This window comes from Solea senegalensis, linkage group LG8, assembly GCF_019176455.1.
Source record: "Solea senegalensis isolate Sse05_10M linkage group LG8, IFAPA_SoseM_1, whole genome shotgun sequence".
Classification (NCBI taxonomy): Eukaryota; Metazoa; Chordata; class Actinopteri; order Pleuronectiformes; family Soleidae; genus Solea; species Solea senegalensis.
This window is the reverse complement of record NC_058028.1, coordinates 11,168,664-11,191,594: the sequence shown is the minus strand read 5'-3', so window position 1 is coordinate 11,191,594 and position 22,931 is coordinate 11,168,664. Positions and strand designations below refer to the sequence as shown.

Genomic DNA, 22,931 nt, shown 5'->3' with positions numbered 1-22,931 from the left:
ATGACATCGATATTCAAATGCCAAAGAAGTGGACTGAGCCCTGGGTGAGGAAGAGGAGGAGGAGGGAGAGTAACAAGGTGCTGCTCACACCTGGCTTCACATAGTGGAGAAAAACCACAGAGTATTAACTCCTGCATTTAAAAAAGGGGGGAGGAGTCGGGCAGAAGTGATGTAAGCGTTGTCTAAAATAGCCAATGAGAACATTTGAATGCAGTAGCTGGTGTTTGACCAGAGAGGCAGTAGATACTCTTATAATTTCAATACTTTACACTGAACTGTGATACACATACAGTATGCACTGGCTTTCACTTTAGTTGCACTTTAATCACGTCATCATCATGCTGTTGACTAATCACCTCATCACACCGCTCATCAATGTCAAACCACCACGACAACATCATCACCCTGAGAATGACATCAACACACTGAGCTGCTGTTTTGTGCTCTTACTGATGTGTAGAGGAATCCCTCTGCGTTCATGGCCATGTAAAGTCCCGCCTTCACGCCCTGCATCGCCACGACCCTCAGACCCACGGGGATCAGGTTAAACAGAGCTGGACGACAAGAAACAGACAGACAGACAGACAGACAGACGGAGAGACAGAGATTCATGTTTTCAATATTTAGACCAGTGGTTCTCAAAGTACCACCTGAGAAGATATTGAGCTCTTGAAGTAACAACATTATCAACATAAGTTAAACACTGATGTCTCCTGTTGGTTCTTTAAAGGGTGAGTCCGTAATTTTTCCTCATTTAAACGTCCCAGCAGTGGAGACTCACTGTAGTCGCTGTTCTCGTCCTTGTTTCCACTGATGGCTCCATCAGGCTGCATCTGCAGGAAGAAACCCTGCTCACTGAAGAGACGTGTGACGATGCCCTTCAACTGCGGCTCTGTGCATGCACACATGCACACACGCACACACGCACACACACACACACACACACACGCACACACACGGAGAGAGAGTCAGTTCAGGACCCATCACTGCTCTAAACTTATATTTATTATTCAGGCTCAGGGTTTTAACTTCTGTGCAAGCAACTTCATCTGCTTCATCTCTACACAGCAAAACATCACTCTGCTTCAGCGCCGCCGTGTTCTGAAGGTGGGTCATCATCTCTGCTGTCAGTCCACTCTGAAGTTACAGCACGAGGTGTTTATGTGTGCACGTGTACGTAGGTCACCTGCTGTCCTGGAAAGATTACACAGAATTTGGCCGGAAAATGACAGGCAGAGAATCTATTTCCTTTGGAGTGAGTGAACTAAGGGTGGTGAAATATTCAATGTGATGACATACTGCAATAAAATGCACTCAGTAGGTTTATCATCATGAATTTTCACTAACATGATCATCATTCCAGGACCTCTATGATTATGGAGATTCAGACATTTGTGTCAAAACTTTTCTATGCACCATGAGAAGCACACAGGATACCTGGTGACGAGTGACACATCTTGTCAAATCAAAGATATTTGGGCGTCAGTTTGTTTTATTTCAAACCCCATGGGTGACTCATCTTTCTTCTTGGCTCCACAGAGGATCTTTGTTAATGGAAATAAACTGAGACAGCGAGGACGTGAAGAAGGGATGAGGAGATGGAGAAATGCTCCAGATGACAATGTGGGCCATTAAATACAGAAACAGGAGAGGGAGGGAGAGAGAGAGAGACACAAAAGTAAAAAAAGTGAGAAAAAAGACAGGGAAACGTCCTGACACTCAACATTCACTCATCCCTGTTGCTATGGTTACGCCTGGCATCCACACACAACTTCTCAAGTTTCCACAAAAATGTAAACTTTAATAAAATGCTAACTGACACATTTTCTGTAACACGTCATGAAACAGCAGAAGCAACATTAATTTTGTGGATATTGATGATTAATATCATTGACTGTATAAACTTGTAACTTTGATACAGTTGTTGTGTATCTGCTCCTGGTCTCTCTCTCTTCTGTCTCTACCTCATCACCCTCTGGTCCATTCGCTCCCCCCTTTCTGTCCCCCACCTCTCCGCTGTCTCCCATTTTCCTTTCACCCCAACCGGTCGAGGCAGATGACTGCACCTCCTTTAAACAGCCTTGAGGAAATCTCATCACCAGAGATGGAGGGATTGTGCCAGGACATCTGCGTGTTTGTCTGTCTGTGCTCATTTCATGAGAGAAGCTCAGGACAAAGAGCCTCCATCCCACAAGTGATCCCACAAGTGATCCCACAAGTGATCCCACAAGTGTCCATAAGATAAATTGCTACATGTTAAGGTGAACATGTTTTAAAGTTAGGCAGAGGTCAGGGTTAGGGTTAGGCCAGAAGTTATGGTTAAGGTCTCCAGGAAACAAATGTAAGTCAAAGCAATTTCCTCTGAACTCATGGAGACCAGTGTGTGTGTGCGTGTGTGTGTGTGTGTGTGTGTGTGTGTGTGTGTGTGTGTGTGTGTGTGTGTGTGTGTGTGTGTGAATGAGTGTGACAACAAGCTGTGAAATTTGATCATGTCTGAGGAAAAGCACACAATCACATGCTGCTTCCTGCACTGAGATGTGTTAAAGACAACTCGTCCTTTAAAGGAGTAATTCAGCTTTTTTTGAAGTATGAGGCACTGACACACACACACACACACACACATATATAGGCCTGCCACTGATCCCTCTGACGGTCAGCCAGCGACAAAGAATCTTGATCAACAATGACACCGCCTCAGATTAAATGTTTCAGGGGCAGAATAATTGTGCTCACTCACACCACATTGACAACAGATGACAAGTGACAGCGTGCACATTCTGCGCCTGCATTTGGGGGAAGAATATATTAGTTACTGTAAATTGGAAGGGGCTACACGGTGGTGTAGTGGATAGCACCTCGCCTTGCAGCGAGAAGACCCGGGTTCGAGCAAGGGCCTTTCTGCATGGAGTTTGCATGTTCTCCCCGTGTGTGCGTGGGTTCTCTCTGGGTTCTCCGGCTTCCTCCCACAGTCCAAAAACATGCAATGTGGGGATTAGGTGAATTGGACACTCTAAATTGACCATAGGAGTGAGTGTGAGAGTGAATGGCTGTTTGTCTCTAGCTGTGTGTGGCCCTGCGATGGACTGGCGAACTGTCCAGGGTGCACCCCGCCTATCGCCCGATGTAGCTGAGATTGGCACAGCACCCCCCGCGACCCTCTGGTGGAGGATAAAGCGGTAGATGATGACTGACTGTAAATTGGAAACTGGAAGTAAATTTGGTTTATCTTGTCAATCAGACATCACATTGTCCAGATGTTCAAATTAAGTACTGTAATGGACATTTACCTACGTCACTGGCTCATTAAAGGCTTTCCCAAACTATGCTAAATTATTTTTTGTCACTCAATCTGTGCCACAAATAACCCAGGTAAGACACCTACCACCCGAGAAACTTTTGACCATCTTATGATGGACTTCAGTGAACTAACGGTCATGGTCATGTGGACATGTGGTCAAAATGGGTTGAGACTCTACCGTTCAAACATGCAAGTAGCACTGTTGTGGCTATTTTAATCAAAGCCTCACCAAATATAAACTACACCAGCTTCGTCCTCTGATATCATAAGAATTGAAGCTACTGTGTATCTCACTCTTAACCTTCTCCAGAACCCACCTGGTTTCCGGCGAACAGGCTTTTTCTTTGCGCTGCAGAATCTAACTTTGCTGAAGACGCTGAAGATGTGTCTCTCACACAGAGACCTCGGGTCTTTGGTGGGACTTGTGCGTCTCTTGTTGGTGGCGACCTTGTCGCTGTTTGACTCGCGGGCCTGACGCTTCTGTCGGATCAGGGAGCTGGCGATGGCCGCCGCCATCTCCCCCGAGGTGGCGCAGAGCCACTGAGCACAAAGTATCGGACAACTTTTTTAATCCCAAACAGGAGACATGTTGGAAAGTCCGATGAGTCCGGCTTTGTCTTCAGCTTTATGGTCAATTGGTCATTAGAAACATTTTAAAGATCATGTTTTCAAAACTCCTTTGCGTTATGCAAATGTGAAAACATCAAATAAAGTTTATTCTGTTTACTTTAGTTTCCAAATAGGTGACATTTCATTCCAACAGCATCGTCTTCAGGACGCTAGATTGCTCACCTCGCAGAAATGTTGCTGCAATGTCTGAGGCAAGCCTTGGGTGGCTGCTGTTTCCTGTGTGTCTACCCCTCTTTTCTGGCTCACCCTTTCACGAAAAATGCTGAAAAATGCCAGTTTCTTCAAAGGCTGAAGGTCCGAGATGAATAAGGAGACAGTGACAATGTTAACTTTCTTCTGTTTGTTTATCTTCTTCCATCTTGCAACTCTTGTTTCCAGAAGACTCGTCTTCAAGTTTCGCCTTCACGACGTTTGTTTAATCATGATCTCCACAATCGACCAGTCAATTCGTCTATGGAGAAGTCCTGTTGAGTGTCTAGAGGAATAGCAAGTTTGGTCGACTCCACTTTCATGAAGACAACCTAGCTTGTGCTAACAAAGTGAAAAAGGAACGAGATGAGAATGTTTCGTTTCCAGACTCCTCGATGCAAACACATGGTTGCAGCAGAGACGCGTTCACGAGCCGATGAACTGGAGAAGGTCTGCTGCATTGTGTTGGTGTGATGAAATCACCTGAACACCGCTGCCTCTTCACTCACTGCCACAACTTTCAGAAGAACAGAGGAAACGACACGAAGCGCGGAAAAACCCAACGGACAACAGAACTGCTCCACTTTACTCCTGCCTGAGCCTCCTCCTCCTCCTCCTCCTCCTCTTCCTCGCTGCCTGAGAGCTGCTGTATGTGACAAGAGGCTGAGAGAGAATCAGAGTGGTGAGAGAGAAAGAGAGAGAGCACCAGTCACAGAGAGGGGAGAGAGAGAGAATGATAGAGAGACAGGAGGTGGAGGTGTAGAAGAAGCGCCTAAAAATATTCTGCCACATGTTTCATGATGCTCCTACATCAGACGCTGCATAATCCTGGCACACGTGAACACACCGCAGCTCCAGGTTTTGTTTCCACAGCCTGGTGTCCACATGTTTAAAGGTGATGTCGTCTTTGAGAGGCGGCACAGGTGAGAGCAGGTGAATGCTCCGTCGATCCTGATTGTTCCTGTCATTTTAAGGCCTCTGGCATTAAAATGTGCTTTCTGTGATCGGAGAGAAATTGCATAGCACCTGATCGTTTGTAAGAAAAGGACGGATTGTTATCCGATCTGCCAAACCACTTCAGGCGTTGGAGACGTATTGTGACCGTATTAAACAGAAGTGTGAATGCAACAAGTCTTCGGTGCATCTCCGCTCCACCCACAGCAGCTGCGTGATTGGAAACGCGTGTGTCCGAGCACAGCGCACGTGAAGGCAGCAACAACACTTTTCTCTGCTTTTGACTGTTTTCAGCTCGTGGAAGATGACTTCTTTCCCCGTGTTTCACAAAGTAAACAGGACTTTGTCTCTGAATGAGACTGCAGATCACAAAAAAGGGACCACAAGATCTGCTCTTGAGGGATGAATCCTGTTCTCGCCACCTGACTCACAGGTCATCAGCCTCAAGTCTCCTCTGTAGAATCCTGAGTAAACTGATCCCGGGTCTGTAGAGTGAAGCCCGTTGCTGGAAAACTTTGCAGAAGAAGGGTTAGGGTGTGATCGGATAGCAATCAGATCTTGATGAGGACACCAGAGACACGTGTTAATACCAGGTGTAAATGCATGTGGTGAAGCGCGATCAGATTCGAAAAAGATTTAGTGGCTGTGACGACCGTGAAGTCCACTGGTTTAAAGAGAGGAATCTGCCCCCTGGTGGTGGGTTAAGAATGACACTTTCTCTTCTCTCACGGCACTCTACCACCTACCTATATTATTATGTTTTCATTCTTGTGTTCTTCCTCACTTATTTACAGGACAGTTGCTGTACAGCGGTCAAACATTTAATCTAAAGGGCTTTTGTACGTGAATACAAAACACAAAAATGACAATTTTTTTTTCTTTTTACACAGTTAAATTGAGTTGTGTAAAAAGAAACGTCAGATGCAAAACTCAAAGAAGAAAAAATACCTGTATGACCACATTCACACACTCACACACACACACACACAGTGGGTGTTAATGAGCTGTGGGATCAGTTGTGGTGACACCTCAGTGGATTTCCTGTCCTTCAGTCTGGGACTGTGTGTGTGTGTGTGTGTGTGTGTGTGTGTGTGTGTGTGTGTGTGTGTGTGTGTGTGTGCGCGTGTGTGCGCGTGTGTGCGTGTGTTTCCTAATCAATAGACAGCCTGCCTCATCAGGGGGCAGCAGAAAGTCACAGGCACAAAAACACCAACACTAAACTGAGTACACACTGTACATATTAATATAATGATATAAAATATGAAAGTAGATGTCTTTGTTTCTTGCATTTAGGAGGGAGAGTTTACAGTGAAGAGAAACAAAACAATCAATATTTTTATTTTAACTGAGGGATTTTGATTAAAAATAAAGCAGATTAATCTGTCACTGCAGCACCAAACATCAATGAACACGGTGTAATCTGCAGACGATCACCCCACTGTCCCCCTCCTCCTTTGTGTTTCAAACATTTACAAGTTCACATTATGATTTTATCTTAACTCAGAAAATATAATGTTGAAGCACAGAAAACCACATGATGATGACTGATGTGTTCAGCTTATAAACACACACACACACACACACACACACTGACGCATTCACACACTGCAGCTAAACCCCCTAAAATGGAGTGGGCAGATGAGAAAGAGAGAGAGAGAAAGAGAGAGGGGGACGTAAATAAAAACACTGACTCACAAACACACAAAACATCCAACACACACACACACACACACGTATGTGTGTGTACTTGTACAGTAAGTATGTCTTTGTGTCGACCAAAAAAAACATATTGTAATCCATAGGAAATGAGGCCATTTTTGGAAAATGGAGACATTCTGGCTGATGCTCAGACGTTTAAGGGGAGTTTTGAGGGTTGAGATAAGGGTTGGGTTACGTGTTAAGAGTTAGGCATTTAGTTGTTTTGGTAAAGGATTAGGATAAGAGGATAGAGAATGCAATGTGTGTGTGTGTGTGTGTGTGTGTGCCACTGACACTTCAGTTCCACTACAATCATTCAGCAGCTGAAGCTGATTCACTGACATCTTCATCCTGCTGGTTATTGTTGTTCCTGTCACTGAGATCAACAAAGTTTTGAATTGGCACTGGGACAAAAAACAAAAACACAATAAAACCGGAGCCACGCTGCCACCTACTGGACATCAGGGTAACTGCAGCTCACAGACAGCTGCTGATGATACTATATAACAAATGCTATGATGACCGACAGGACTATTACTATTACTACTACAAATAGGGTTAAATTTAGGGCCGGTTAGTAAAACTAATACTAAAGACAGACAGACAGACAGACAGACACATGTTTGAAAAGGAGTATAAACATATTTGTTCCTACTGCATTACACACAAATGACTTTACATAAATACACTAGATTAAATAGATTAGATTTGTTTCATTCATGAAATGTACTATGTCATGTGTGTGACAATGTGTATAGGAAATAAAAAATTCATTACAATAAAAAAGAGAGTGTGTGTGTGTGGGGGCTGCTTTTAAGCTGCTTGCTGTTTTACAGAATCATGAATTTTAAATGTGAATAAGTGCTTCAACATCAAACATTTAAGTCATATACACACACACACACACGCAGGCTCCTGCAGCTATTCTACTTAAGACACTGCATTGACTTCCATTCATCTGGTCAGCCTTAACAAAACCGTATCCCTTATCTTAACCTAACCACAACAAAATCTTAGCCCTTAGGTCACTCACTCACTCACTCACTCACTCACTCACTCACTCACTCACTCACTCACTCACTCACTCACTCACTCACTCACTGCCTCATTCACCACTTCATCCTCTACATGAGGATAGTGAGAGCCAATCCCAGCTGACAGGTCAGCAGTCAAGCGACCATTTACTCTCACATTCACACGTACGGTCAGTTTAGAGAGTCTGATTAACCTCTGCGTGTTTATTGTGGGAGGAAACCGGAGAACCTGGAGAAAACACTGTTAGCCACTGTGTGGCCCCTGGAAGGGATCAATCAAGGGTAATTTGACAGTTTAACGTACTTGGAAACAGAGTATACCAAAATACAGAAAGGATTCAAATAGATGTACAGGATGACAGGGTTTTAAGTTAACATCAGTATACATATATAAAATACCTTAATACCATAAATACCTTAAAATGCCCCTGGACAGTTAAGAGTTCTTTAAGAAGTGATGTTGATGTCTCAATGTGTTAAGCGGTCAAATTACCCTTGATTGATCCCTCCCAACAGGTGGGGGTTAACAGTTATGATTGACAGTACATGTGTTAAGTAGAGTTCAGCACCTCAAAAACATCATCAGTGCAGAGCTGCAACTAACTATTCATCAGTCGATTATTAATCGTTTGGTCCATAAAATGTTGAAAACTGTTGATCAGTGCTTCTCAAACCTGGATATGACGATGATCTCAAACCAAAATAATTCAGTTTTAATTATTTCTTTGTTATATGGAGCAAAGAACATCACATTTAAGAAGCTGAAAAATCTGAAAAACTGGTTTAAATAATGGAAAGTTGATGATTAATCGAGTAATTTTTTCCAGCCTACACATTTTGACTATATAACGTCTGCTTATAACAGAAAAGACCCACACACGGACACACACGGACACACACATGCACACACACATATATATGGTTGCATTTTCTCTCCTTTGGAAGTTGGTGAAATAATAAGAAAGATGCTGAGTGTGATCAGCAGAGGGAGACAGAGAGTCTACGTTCCGATGTGATCTAGACTGGACGGTAAAAACATGAAACATGAGTGGCCTACAAATCAAATTACTACTTACTTTGAAAATCCACAAATGCATAATAAAAAAAAAGAGAGAGAGTATGAACCGGCTTAAAATACTCTGTATAAAAGATTTATAACTTCAATACGAGCCATATATGACGTACAGTATATCACTTATACATATGAGGCCCGACGGAGGCTCATATTCAGTATGTTTTTATGGAAAGTGTGTCAACCAGTGAAATGAAACCACACTTGAGCTGTGCATATATGACATGCTAAAAGACTGAGGATGTCCACAGCTGCTCAGGCAGAAATACACATCACTGTCAAGGACACACACACACACACACACACACACACACACACAGTGTTATGTTTCTGCCACATGTCATGGATCTAAAATATTCTTGTCTTGCTGGAAAATAATAAACATATTCAACAGTGTACAATTACCTGTATACCATGAAAACGTCTTTATGTACGACTATTATAAATAAATTAGTCCTTCACCAGTCCCACAGGGCCGGAATTCCTTCTCTGCATTTAATCCATCCTCAACTAGAAACCTTCCTAGAATTAGGAGCAGCGGGCAGCCACTGAGCAGCCTGGTGGGGACACGAACCAGGCAACCCTCCGGTTACACGCCAAGTTCCCTTTCCACTTCTCCACGGGCTCGACTATTACTACAACTACTATTATTACTATTACTACTACTACTACTACTACTAGTATTTCTATTACTACTATGTATGAGTACAGGTCGTACATGGACATTTTCAAGACGAAGCTGTGTTTATGTGTTTGTCTCTGTTTTTACAGAGATGTCATGTGAAGTGAGAGACTTGGCTGTGAGCTGAAGAACGTGTCAGACACTGAGACACTAGTGCAATTATAATCTGTTCATAATGTGTAAGGGTGTGTGTGTGTGTGTGTGTGTGTGTGTGTAAATCAGGGTCTGTCTTCACCTCTTCACAGGTTTATTTACATCATCACACGTTTAAATTTAAAGCTCAGCTCAGAGACAGTGTTTAACTTTACACTTTCATGTAAACTTCATACAGATGACCTACTGAGAAGGTACTCACTATAGATTTCCAGGATTCATATTAATGGTCATTTTATTATCTTTATTGCTACTAATATTTGTTTTTGTATCTGTGGTCAGAGATGTTGCAGGTGAGACGAATGATCTTCGTTTTCTCTCTGTTACTGATGATTGAATCCACTGATCGCAGGTGATCAGTCATGTGACAGACTCACCGTGGTGGTGGTGGTGGCGGCTCTCCCTTTGAGCGCCGCCGTCCTCCTCCTCGTCTGCGTCCTCTTCTTTACTTTGCCCGAACAACAAGCGACGGAACAGGCTGCAGTAACGTGTCATGGTCACGGCTCAGGGTTGGGGGGGCGGGATCAGAGCGGCGTCCACCGTGAAGAAGCTCATGAGAGTGAGCAGAGAAGTCACAGGAGGATTGAAGGACTTGATGTCATGTGACGTGTCACAGCTGCTCCTCCAATAATACAGTGAGATGTCTCTGTCCTCATAGTCGCTCCACTCATCTGACACTCAGGTGTCAGAATGCAGTCTGCCTGTCGACACTAGTGGGCAGTGTGTGATTATTTGTTTTAGAACAAAGACTGACCACAGATCAGAGAAATGTGAATAGAGCGAGACGTTTTTTCATTTTGCACATGCAAAAAAAAAAGAGAGAGTTAATATCTCAAAAACATTTTCTCTTGTTTGATGAATAAACATTGCGAATAAATGATATCGTACAGACGTCATATGAGGTTAGCACTCTTGGTTTAAGTTAAGTTAGTTTTTATTAATCCCCTTAGGGAAAGTATTCCTCTGCATTTTGATCCATCCTAGAATTAGGAGCAGTGGGCTGCCACACTGAGTAGCGCCTGGGGAGCATTGGGGGTTGGGTACCTTGCTCAGGGGTACCCCAGCCCTTTTGGCCGGGTGGGGATTTGAACTGGCGACCTTCTGGTTACAAGTCAAGTTCCCTTTCCACTTGGCCACGGGCTGCAGCAAGAAGACCCAGTCGGAACAAGGGCCTTTCTACATGACATTGCGTGTTCTCCCCATGTGTGCCCCTGCAGATTTGGAGATTAGGTAAATAGGACACTCTAAATTAACCTGTGAGAGGCTGTGAGAGTTAGAGTGGATGGTTGTTTGTCTCTATGTGGCCCTGTGATGGACTGGTGATTTGTCCAGGGTAAATGGTCTACGACTTTTTTGATGACTACTCAAAGCTGCTTTACACTACACTTTTGCCATTCACCCATTCACTCACACGTTTAGGATAAAGCGGTAGAGGATGAGTGAGTGGAAACATAAACATGGGTGTTATATCAATCTTTATGTTGGATGGGCTTGCTTGATTCCCCCAAAACACACACACCAACACTTGTCTTTATATGTTAGTGAGGACACATCATGGTCATAACACAGGTTCACACAGTTATCATGCATTGAACTGAACCACAATTCAAATCCTAGCCAGATCATAAATGAGGTTCTGCCTCATTGGGACCAGATTTTAGTCCTGGTTCTGACAAAAATCAGTGTTTATGAGTGTTTATGATTTATGTAACAAATACAAGTACTCACACACACACCCACTGCCTACAGATCACCTCCATGTGACAGTTAGTTTGCACTTTTCAAGCTATCTTCACTGTGGTGTTTATGAGGGAGGGGAAAAGGCGTTAAATGCTGCAACCAAACGTATCTGACAGACTTTAAATTATAAATTTACATCAGCACAAATTTTGAAGGAATTCTTCCACTTCAAGAAAACAAGCAACAAGAAACTCCACAGAGTGAGAGGTAGTCTGGGTAATGCAGGGGTTCACAGTGGGTCGCAATAAGAAAAGCAGCTAACAAGACCCACTTGAAAACCCCATCAGATCTGCAACCACTAGAGTAGAGAGAATTTATCTTAAATCAGTGAAATCATATAAAACCTTTCTCAGTTTTATTATAAATACTATATAATAAATGTAATGCCTGTTCCTGCTTCTTATGTTCATGGCTTTCAGACATGTGACTCACAGTATATCTGTGTTAATGATGTCATCTGTTCAGCAGTGGTACAGAGGGCCTAACCAGCGCCACCTGCTGTTTATCTATCAGCCAACTCCTTATATTCACACAATATCACAACAATGATTCTCTTTGAAATCTGATTGAACACAGACACAGACTCGTGTCCCTGAAATGGATTTTAAAAAGTTATTCAAGTCTTAGAGACTCTGTGTCTGAGTGTGGAATCTTCTCTGCCTGTGTGTGTGCGTGTGTGTGACCCTGCGACAAGTTATTCTCAGAGTGTGAAAAGAAACTGAACACGACTATTTATATCATCAGAGAGTGAGAGAGAGGGAGATTGACAGAAGTTCAGAGGACTGAAGAAGACAAGTTCACCTACTATCCCCTGTGCACCCAGCTGATTAATCACCACAGTACGTCAGAGATGGTACAAACATAAACAACCCTTCTCTTTGTCATTTTGGAAAAGTTTCCTCTGAACACGGCATTGTTTCAGGAAACGGCTCCATCCACACAAGATGACTCAAAACGCTGTAGTACATATGCCAGCCCTGTGAGTGGCGCTGTAACGCTGCTACACCAAAACGCAGAAGAAACCCAGCCAGGGAAAGAAAGGAAAAGTTGTCATAAAACAAACAGACAAAACAACTGTTGTTGTCAACTTAGTGACTTTGTAGCTATATTTAACTACATTTAACCTTTTCAAAAAAGCAACAAGCAACAAATCTATCGATTTTTTGGCATAACCCTAAATACTTTCCCAGAAGGAAACAGCAAGTGTGACCACACAGACACAGAGTCACAGACATGAACGAGCTGTGGCTGTTCAGTGCAGCTGACCGTGAGCAGACCAATCATTCATCTGTTCATTCAAGTAAAAATAGTGTCTCTGAAAAAAGGTTTTGTTTTCTCCTCCCCTTATTTGACAAATGAGTTTAATTTTTTTCTTCACTCCCGTGTCTGAACTCGCTGAGGACAGAGATATGTAGCATCTTTTCAGACTGACTTCAGTCACCTGTCATTGACAGTCCCTTTCTGTCCCCATGTCTCCTCTGTCCCTCGTTATTTCCTTTCACCCCAACCCGTCAAGGCAGATGGCTGCACGTCTCTCCACTGATGCCTAGTGTTTGCTCATTGTGTGAGCTGTTGGGTACACAGTGTACAGTGCCTTGAGATAATGTATATTGTATTGTAATGTCAGCACAAGAGAGAGGTGCTATCTCTCATTGTCTGCATGAAAACGCAAGGGCAGCATTTTCCGATTTTCCCATTCTGGGACCACTTTTCAAAAAAATACTGTTCCAGGGCTCCCGAAAATGCAGTAATACTAATAATAAAAAAAACATGACAATTCACCTACACCCGTTTAAGTGTGGACAAAAAGCTTCAAATGTGATTTCTGCAGCTCTAAAACATATGTTCAGTCCCCACCTGACCCTGCTCTGCTGTTTAATGAGCCTCCATCTCAGGCTGGTTCTCCCCATACTCCAAAAAGCCTGAAATACCCCTTCCATATCAAGCCTTTATCGTTGAAAGTTTGTTTTGCAAGCTTTTATGACTGCAGTGATGGTTCTGATGGTTTTAATGTGATTATGAATATTTCAGTGTTGTGATACAAAGATCTCAGTACCTGAGAGCCCTTAATGCACTCTCTCACTCACACACACACACACACACACACACCCCAGACACTGAGCTTCTGTTCTCTGTCTGACCAGCAGGGGGCAGAAGTGGCAGCAACGTGTGAATGAGGGAGAGAATAAATCAATCTCTACTTTGGTAATTATTGATAATTATCACAATACCAAAGCCCCACACCAGTGGTAACCACGGTAACAGATCCATCCTGTACCACTGCTCATCAGATCGTTAATTTAATATCAAAGATGATTATTTGTGTATCTGCTGTACACACACACAAACACACACACACACAGGATTAAGTATGTGTATCTGTGCTGTGTTCAAAGTCATAACAAACACCAAGAGTCTGAGTGGACTTTTCCACAGACACACACACACACGTGTGAGCAGACACTGCATCAGGTGTGTGCAGTGGACCCAGTGGACTGCAAATGTCCCCTGATGTGTCGGAGTGTGTGAACGACATACATGTACAACATGCGCGTGTGTTCAACAGTTAAATAAACATCCGCCACACCGGGTCCATGCATGTCACAAACAGGGCAGGGCTTTTATTCTGAAAGGGAGTAAAACGCTTCCTCATGAGGAGCAGGGGCTGATGGGAGTTTTAATGCAGCACAAGCGTCCATCGTGGTCCTCTACTGCAGCCGCATTACATTAGACTGTGTGTGTGTGAGTGAGTGAGTGAGTGAGTGAGAGTGAGAGAGAGAGAGAGAGACTGTAAGAGCCTCATAAATAACTGAAAGCTCTCTCTCTCTCTCTCTCCCCGCGTGACAATACACTTTAAGGTTATGCCGGCTCGCTCTCCTCCCCAATTCCTGTAGCCGTCTCTCGTCCCCCCCACTCTGTCTCCATGGCGATGCTCTTAGAGGACCACACCGTCCATGTCGACACAGGCATTACAGCCTTTCAGCCATCATCGTCCATCACTGCGTCCATTAGCTACATGCTAACACTTTAGCATTGATTATCAGGTTGAGTGATATTGGCCACATGAAAACACTGCGGCACATATCCTGTTACCTGCTGCCTCTCAGTGAAGTAATGACAAAGCTGAAGAATCATCGTTATCATCCTCTGACCAAACTTTATATCAACAGCAGAAGGTTTAACAACCTGCATGACTGTCATTATGACTCTACTTAGCCAAATGTTTAGAAATGACTTCAGATACAATTGTGTGATTCCATTCTGACACAGTGGAGACAGAAGTCAACTGCAAGTCGGTACAATTCTGTCAACTTTTGCAACAAGCTTTCATAGTGCAGCATCGAGGCAAGTCTAAAACAGTGGGTTGGGCAAAACAAATGGTCATTGACACGACGAACAAGAGCTCAACTCAGACAGGAAGAGAAAACTACTTTATTATTATACAAAAAGATACAGTCTGGGGCCACACGGGTGATGCAGTGGTTGGCACTTTTGCCTTTGCAGTAAAAGAAACACGGGCCTCTTTTGCATGGAGTTTGCATGTTCTCCCCGTGTGTGCACAGGTTGTCTCCTCCAGGTTCTCTGGTTTCCTCCCAAAGTCCAAAAACATGCAGGGGATTAGGCAAATTGGACACTCTGGATCGACCATTGTTGTTGGTCTCTTAGTGTCCCTGGGATGGACTGGTGATCTGTCCAGGGTGTACACTGCCTTTTGCCCTATGTCGGCTGAGATTGGCACCAGTGACCCCTGCGACCCTCATGTGGAGGATAAAGCAGTAGGAGAATAATGAATGAATGAATGAATGAATAGATATAGTCTGCCAGTAATCCCATTTGGACAATTGCATCAACATCTCTGCTGTTGTGCTTTCTCTGTCTGCACTGCACATGGTAGTTGGCAAACTGTATTTAAGGAAACCCTTAATAAGACTGTCCTGTTGGGTAAGTTGATCAATGTCATTCACAGGTACGTCCATGAATGTAAACCAGTCCTTTAAACACCGACATTAAAGCACTTTCCCATCAACGAGCACAAGCAAGGATCCTGTTATTCAGGCTCTACTTCTGTATTCCCATATTCACACTTCAGTTAAGCAGAACCAAAGATCCAACACACTAAATCTATACCTCCTCAACATGGAAGGAGTCATCATAGCACGGCTGCACGAAACTGCCAAGCAAAGCAGTTCTTTCAGTGTACTGAATCATTAGAATCAGTTAATTAAAAAGTTCAGTACCTTCAGCATGACCGGAGCACAGTCCCTGAAATAAAATACAGCTGGACGGGTTGTGAGGCGGCTCACGATTGCTGGCTTTCAGCAGTGCTGTCACTAAATACACCAGACTCTACTGTTAACTACTGAGATTTTAGACATTTCCTTGCTAAATGTTGGAGATTAATGCATGTTTTAAGGATTTTTAAGTCTTTTTAACTGATCTACAGTTCGGCATTGTTCGGTTTGATTCTTGTGTCGGACGTCGAGCTCATGACTCTTCCAGTGACGACACTCTCTGACCAGTCAGTGGCCAGCAGTCTGTTGGTATCATATTTTAATATTTGCTCAGATCGCTTGGAACCTCAACAGAACAGGTACTAAAAAAGTACCTGGTACTATCGCTAAAAGAAAAAAAGCCGAGTAGTGTTAGAACTGTATAGTGGAAATAAGCATCAGCACAGACTGAGCTGTGAGCACCCAGCAGACTCACTCTAACTGACCACGTTTACAATCACACAATACCCCAGTTATTGATTGGGGCATGAAATATTCCGGTAACACTGTGACTCATGCAAACACCTAACCCCTGTTGGCATTACACAATATACCCTCATTCTGCTAATGAGAAACCAGAATAGATAGCTGGGTTATGCAAAGTCCATGTAGAAAATGATCAATTTTACATAGTTACACTGATCAGCTCAGAAATACACCTAATCTGCATGATGATTTACGATCTCATTCATTTCTTTGGTCATTAAAATTTAGAGAGTCAAAAAAAATCTGATTAATATTTCCTCAGGGGTAACATCACAACACACTCACACCAGAGACAAGACAATCAGTTATCAATGTAACAAGGACAATTCAATTTGTTTCTGCTCCATACAAGGACCTAAAGATGATGTCATGATGTCATGTGATTTCTGTTGTTTGCTGACATCATCATCCACACAGGAGGGGGAGGAGCCACAAAAATATGTTGGAAAACAAATATATGAGCTTCAGCACATGCACTGACCCCTCCTCCACTGTGCTGAGGATGAACATAAACAGAAGGAGATGCTGAGCTCAGCATGAGCAGGCCAGTGTGTGTGTGTGTGTGGGACATAATTAAAACAACTAAGAGTCTGTTTTCTTTGCACTTACAGATCAGACCAATGCCGAGTCAGCTCTGTTTACTGAGAGCTTCCTCTCCATGTTGTCCTGTATTTCTAACAGTTAGCACTAACTTACTCACACACACACACACACACACACACACACGTGTACAGCACATCAACAGTACGTGCAGAGCTTTTTATATCCCACATTTGTCATACTCATTTATCACTGCCGACACAGCTGTTGGGAACATCTTAGGGTTAAGTGTCTTGACCAGGGACAAATCAGCATGAGGACTAGTAGAGCTTAGGGATTGAAACCTTAACCTTCTGGGTGAAAGATTACTACTATGTACCACTAAGCCAACGCTCCCCCTAGAACTGGCCTGAGACATGGAGGCTCACCCTCAATGAAAACATGGTTACCAGCAGGGGGACACACACAAAACACCTAATAACAACTACACAGCATACGTAAGTTGATGTTATCTCATAAATAAGTTCACTGTTTTCACTTGGTGTAAAAAGAGGGCGTTTTCCCATAAGAAATTTAAGTTTTGTGTCAAATTTGGTGCAAGAGAGGGCAAGTAGTTTAGAAAGCGACACAAACGTCAGTTTCCTAATAAGAGTGTAAGAGTTTTCTGGCTCAGGTTGATGGCGGTAGTCAAGTCAAGTGAATTGTATTTTTATAGCCCAACATCACAAACACAATTTGCCTCAAAAGTCTTTACAGTCTATACAGACAGTGACACCTTAGACCCTCACATTGAGTGAAGAGAAACTCAGGGTAAAAAATGGGAGAGCCACAGAGGAGGGATCCCTCTCCCAGGATGGACAGACCTGCAGAAGGTGTCACATGTACAGAAACAAGTTCAGCTGATAACAAACCAACTCTGACTGGCCTCACACAAATGCATTCAAAAAACCTGAACCTTCCCTTTAAAAGAAAAAGCCATGGCATGATAGAAGAAAACTGCAACCGGAGCTGACTGATACCTGGACCAGACAGACAGTGTTTTAGTGTTTCTCAACTGATGAGTACAAACAAACACAAATCGACAGGAAATACACACCTTCCCTAAGGGGTATGTGTGTGTGAGTGTGTGTGAGTGACTGTCTCAGGTTACTCTTTTCTGGGCAGCAGGTCACTTCAGTCCTGAATCATATGGATCTGATCCCAGAATCAATAAAACACAATGAACTGTAAACAAACACGACCACACACACAGATTTAGGCCACACCCCACGTCAGACACACTCAGCCAAGGTGATTGACAGCTGTGTCACTGTCACTGACTGAGTAATGAAGTTACTTGATTGGTCAGTATGTCAGTGACGGAGTCTCTTTGGTAAAGGACTGCTCATGAAAATGAATTGGACACAACATCATTGGGGAGGGGGGTTTAAAGGCAGTGTTGACATTTTAGCATTTGTGTTGCTACATTTACTGACAGTCTGTACAAGACAGTGTTCAAAAGTCTCAGTTACTGTTCGTCCACACTAAAACACAAGCCCACAGTCATTAAATTAAAAGTCTCAGTTACTGTTCGTCCACACTAAAACACAAGTCCACAGTCATTAAATTAAAGTCTCAGCAAGTCACACTAAAACACAAGCCCACAGTCGTTAAATTAAAAGTCTCAGTTACTGTTCGTCCACACTAAAACACAAGCCCACGTTAAATTAAAGTCTCCTGTTAGGTCACACACTAAAACACAAGCCCACAGTCTAAATTAAAGTCTCAGTAACTGTTCCCACAAAACACAAGCCCAGTCGTTAAATTAAAAGTCTCAGTTACTGTCGTCCACACTAAAACACAAACAGTCGTTAAATTAAAAGTCTCACTTACACAAAACACAAGCCCATAAATTAAAAGTCTCAGTAACTGTTCGGTCACACTAAAACACAAGCCCATAGTCGTTAAATTAAAAGTCTCAGTTACTGCCCACACTAAAACACAAGCCTCACAGTCGTTAAATTAAAAGTCTCACTGTTCGTCCACACTAAAACACAAGCCCATAGTTAAATGAAAAGTCTCAGTTACTGTTCGTCCACACTAAAACACAAGCCCATAGGTTAAATTAAAGTCTCAGTTACTGTTCGTCCACACTAAACACAAGCCCACAGTCGTTAAATTAAAAGTCTCACTTACTGTTCGTCCACACTAAAACACAAGCCCATAGTCGTTAAATTAAAAGTCTCAGTTACTGTTCGTCCACACTAAAACACAAGCCCACAGTCATTAAATTAAAAATCTCAGTTACTGTTCATCCACACTAAAACACAAGCCTACATTTTTCAAAATAAAAATAATGCTTCCAATCAGAGTTTGTTTGATGGCATGTGAAACTATATGAATGCAGCAGACATTTGGATATGCTGTTTTTGTTTTGCTTGAACTTTGACCTCTGTGTGAACCTGAATAGGATCGAGACAGAACGGCACCAAACCTGAGAGCACAGACAGAACTGAGATCAGTTCTACTACAGCTCCCACAATGCATCACCAGAACAGGTGGGGACAAGCAAAAGGAAGATAATTTTATGTGATCACCAAAGATGCCAATAGGCAGTGGGAGTGGATCTCTACCAGAAAATAAACTCAGAAGAATCCAGTGATTACTAACTTTAAAATCTTGTTTATTTTACATGCTTTTAGTGCAACATCCAACGAGGAGTAGGACGAGGGAATGCTTCATCAGAAAGCCGAAGATTAGAATAATGTCCACTCTGAGTGTTTCCATACTGGTGAAGAACATTCTAAGTGTTATATTCAGTCTGTAATGTTCTGTTATGTTGCCTGAACTCCACAGACGTGAAGTGCGCAGTGAACTTCATTTTCCTGCCACCATGGCGGAGTAAACAAACTGAGTCATGTGATGTTGAGAGCTACTGAGGACACACCCAGACACACACACACACACACACACACCTATCTGTCCATCACAGGTCTTATGTCTTCCTGCTGTTTGGACATCTCTCAGACCTGTCTGTCTGCCCCTGTCTCATATCTGTCTCCCTGACATTCTTGACTGTCTTGTCCTCTCTCTCGCTGTGTGTCCTATTGTCTGTCTTCAAAATGTCCAGCTGTCTCTCTCTGCTCCACACAACCTTTGTCTTTATATCGGTCTCTCTAACAGCACTCCCGTCTGTCTGTCTCATCCCACCTGTTTCTGTGGATTCCTCTGTCTCACCCTCCTGTCTTCCTGTCTGTCTTTGTGTCTTCATCGCCATCAAACTTTCCCGTCTTTTCTTTCTGTCCCGTTGTCTCGCTCACCTCCTTGTTTTATGTTTACGTTTTCAAACGCAGCACCCCTATGCCTCATATCTGTCTCCCTGACATTCTTGACTGTGTTTCTCTGTGTCCCGTTGTCTGTCTTCAAAATGTCTTCAGCTGTCTCTCTGCCTGTGTGGAGCAGAGGGACAGCTGTCTTTGTACCGGTCTCTCTAACAGCACTCCTGTCTGTCCGTCTCATCCCACCTGTTTCTGTAGCTTCCTCTGTCTCACCCTCCATCTTCCTGTCTGTCTTTGTGTCTTCATCTCAATCAAACTTTCCTGTCTTGTCTTTTCTTTTCTTTCTGTCCCGATGTCCCCCCCCATTCAAAATTAGTCTCACCTCCTTGTTTCATGTTCACCCGCAACACCTGCAGTACCCTGTCTGTTCCCCCACCTGCCTTTGTCCCTGTCTCCCTCTCAGCCCACCTGTCTCTCTCTCTCTCTGTGTTTTGCTGCATCAGGCTGCTCTCAGCATTTTAGTCATATGGTTAAATACCCCCACGCACGCACACACACACACACACACTGCACCCCATCCCATAATAACCACACCTAAAAGCTCCAGTGCAGCTGCGTCCAGGATGTAGGCAGCAGCAGCAGCGGCAGGATACCGCAGTACACTTCTACCCAACATGCATCACTCCTCCCTCCCTCCGTCCCATCAGCCTCTCCTTACCTCCTCCATCCAACTTCCTCTCATTCATCCTCCCATACAGTGCCAGGAAACTTCCATCAATCCCTCCATCACTGTCATCCCACACTCGCTCCCTCTCTCTTACCTGCCGGTGCCTTCTCTTTGCCCTCCATCTCCCGCTTCGGTTCGGTTCGGTTCGGCTCGGTGAGGTGAGGTGGTCTTCTCGGCCCCCCCTCCCGTCACAAATCCACTTCTCCTTTCTCCTTTCCTTCCTTTCCTTTCCTTTTCTGAGTGTGCTGTCACCAGGCGTCGACTCGGAGTGAATGTGATCGGTGATCAGCCGCTGACGGATCGATACCGGCGGGAGAGCAGGAGGAGGGAGGAGGAGGAGGCGAAGGAGGAAGGGGAGGAACCGGGAAGAAGCGACCCGTTAAAAAACAGCAACAAGCCGCAATGAGTGTGCGCGTGTGTGTCTTCTCTGGAGTCCTCCGCCTCGCCTCTGCTGCTGCTTCTTCCTCGTCACCGTGTTTTCCTCATGCAGACGTTGAGGCTCGTGCGCTTCACCTGTGCCTCGCTCGCTCTCTCTCTCTCTCTCTCTCTCTCTCTCTCTCTCGTTGATGCAGCTGGAGCAGGACAGCACACGTGACGTCATTAAGAGTATTTAAGGTGACACGATGGTAGTTGGTGGCGACGATAATAAATTACAAAAAACTCATTTTAAATTTCAAAATAAAATTTAAAACTGTATCAAGCATCAATAATTAATGATTTAAAAAAGAAGAGGAGGAGGAGGGGGCGTGGCCTACACAATGACCTTTACTGCAGCCAGACACTGGGGGCATCCTTGTATTTTGACTTGCCCACTATGATGTCACCCACTGGTTTTGAAGCCTACACTGTTCAGTGAACATGATCCGCAAGAACTGATCCACTATGGCACTCCAGTTCAAGGACTACAAAATAAGACAAGCTTTAACAGCTGTATTTGGGATATATTTATATGATTATATTATATTATAATTTTATATATACTTTTTTATATATACATATATATACATGTATACATTGTAGCATAGATTATGTTAATCTATTCAACTGCTGAACCAGAACCAGTGAACAGTTAAATACCATCAAGCCCACGGACTATGACTTTGTACTGTATGTTTAACCTCTTTCCTATGAACTGTTAAATGAAGTCTCACTAATAACTGACAAGTTGTGTCGTATTGTAAATGTGTACAACTGCTCTACATGCCCTGAATTGCCCCTCAAGGACAAATAAAGTTCATTGGATTTGGATTTGAATTTGAAATCAACATTGCAGACAGGGAAAAATAAGATGATGAAAAATCTTTCTATGGTGAGCTGAAATACTGAAAGAAGGAGCTATATTAATATACCTGATAAAAAGATGTTAAAAACCTGGCATTTTTGGGAAATAAACTTCCTCTAAATTGAAACATAATTTAACATCATCTTATTTTGATTCACAACTCGCAATTCAGACCATTAACAGCTCAGGAAAATATTTACTGACGTTAATAATAAAGTGGTACGTAGGCGTATTTTCTTATAGAAGTCTATTCAAATAAAGTTGTTGGGTGGTTTTTTTTGTTTGGGTTTTTTTCAACCAGCTCAGTTGACCCCTAGTGGTTATTTGATATATTCTCATTTCCTGGCTGGCTTCAGAAGGGACCCAGAAGACTGGTTTGATTCTTTTTTATAAATACAGTCTATTGAGGTATTTCCATTATACATCTCCAGCGCTACTACTTTTCCATTAGCGATGCCTTTGCCTTTTTTTAGTACCTGCTCTGGTGAGGTCCCAACGAGCTGAGCCCAGACTCAAATATGAAGTTGTGGTCCATCAACGAGGTGCAGACATTCCTGTGTTTGGTGACTGACGTGAGGATACAGAGAGAGCTGGACGTCAGCATTTTTGCAAAATTGCGCTATGATGACGACGCCCACGTTAGTAGGCTTGGTGGAAAATGACATGTCTGATACCCAAACTGAGTAGAGTCAAGCCGACCCGAGTAGTGCTCGAACTGTTTAATGGGAAAGCCCCATTTGGTGCCATTTATTTTGTTTTTCAAACAAGAAGTGACCATATCTGGAAGCATGGTGGATAGAGACTGACTGAAATATAGCTTTCCCAGGAAAATGTTAACTGATGACATGCCGTTATTGTATAGACGCACATGAAAAAAAACAAGGAGTCGCCCACTGGTGGACATTCAAGAGAAAACAG

General features: G+C 43.3%; 1 protein-coding gene across 3 annotated transcripts in view; it reads right to left on the bottom strand.

Annotated features, from left to right (window-relative positions):
* The window catches only part of LOC122773124 (fibroblast growth factor 12-like), a 29,885-nt gene extending 8,615 nt beyond the window's left edge, over positions 1–21,270 (bottom strand). The window contains exons 1-3 of one of the 3 annotated variants that reach the window (XM_044031526.1): positions 20,826–21,270; positions 782–892; positions 451–554 (exon numbers count right to left, since the gene is read on the bottom strand). In XM_044031526.1, the coding sequence (XP_043887461.1) occupies positions 451–554; positions 782–892; positions 20,826–20,853 (243 nt within the window). In that variant the 5' untranslated portion in view covers positions 20,854–21,270. Of the gene's footprint in view, positions 1–450; positions 555–781; positions 893–3,615; positions 3,906–10,087; positions 10,222–20,825 lie in introns of those variants that run through there. The other 2 variants (XM_044031525.1, XM_044031527.1) reach the window with 2 other exon arrangements.
* Between the last annotated feature and the right edge of the window lie 1,661 nt (positions 21,271–22,931).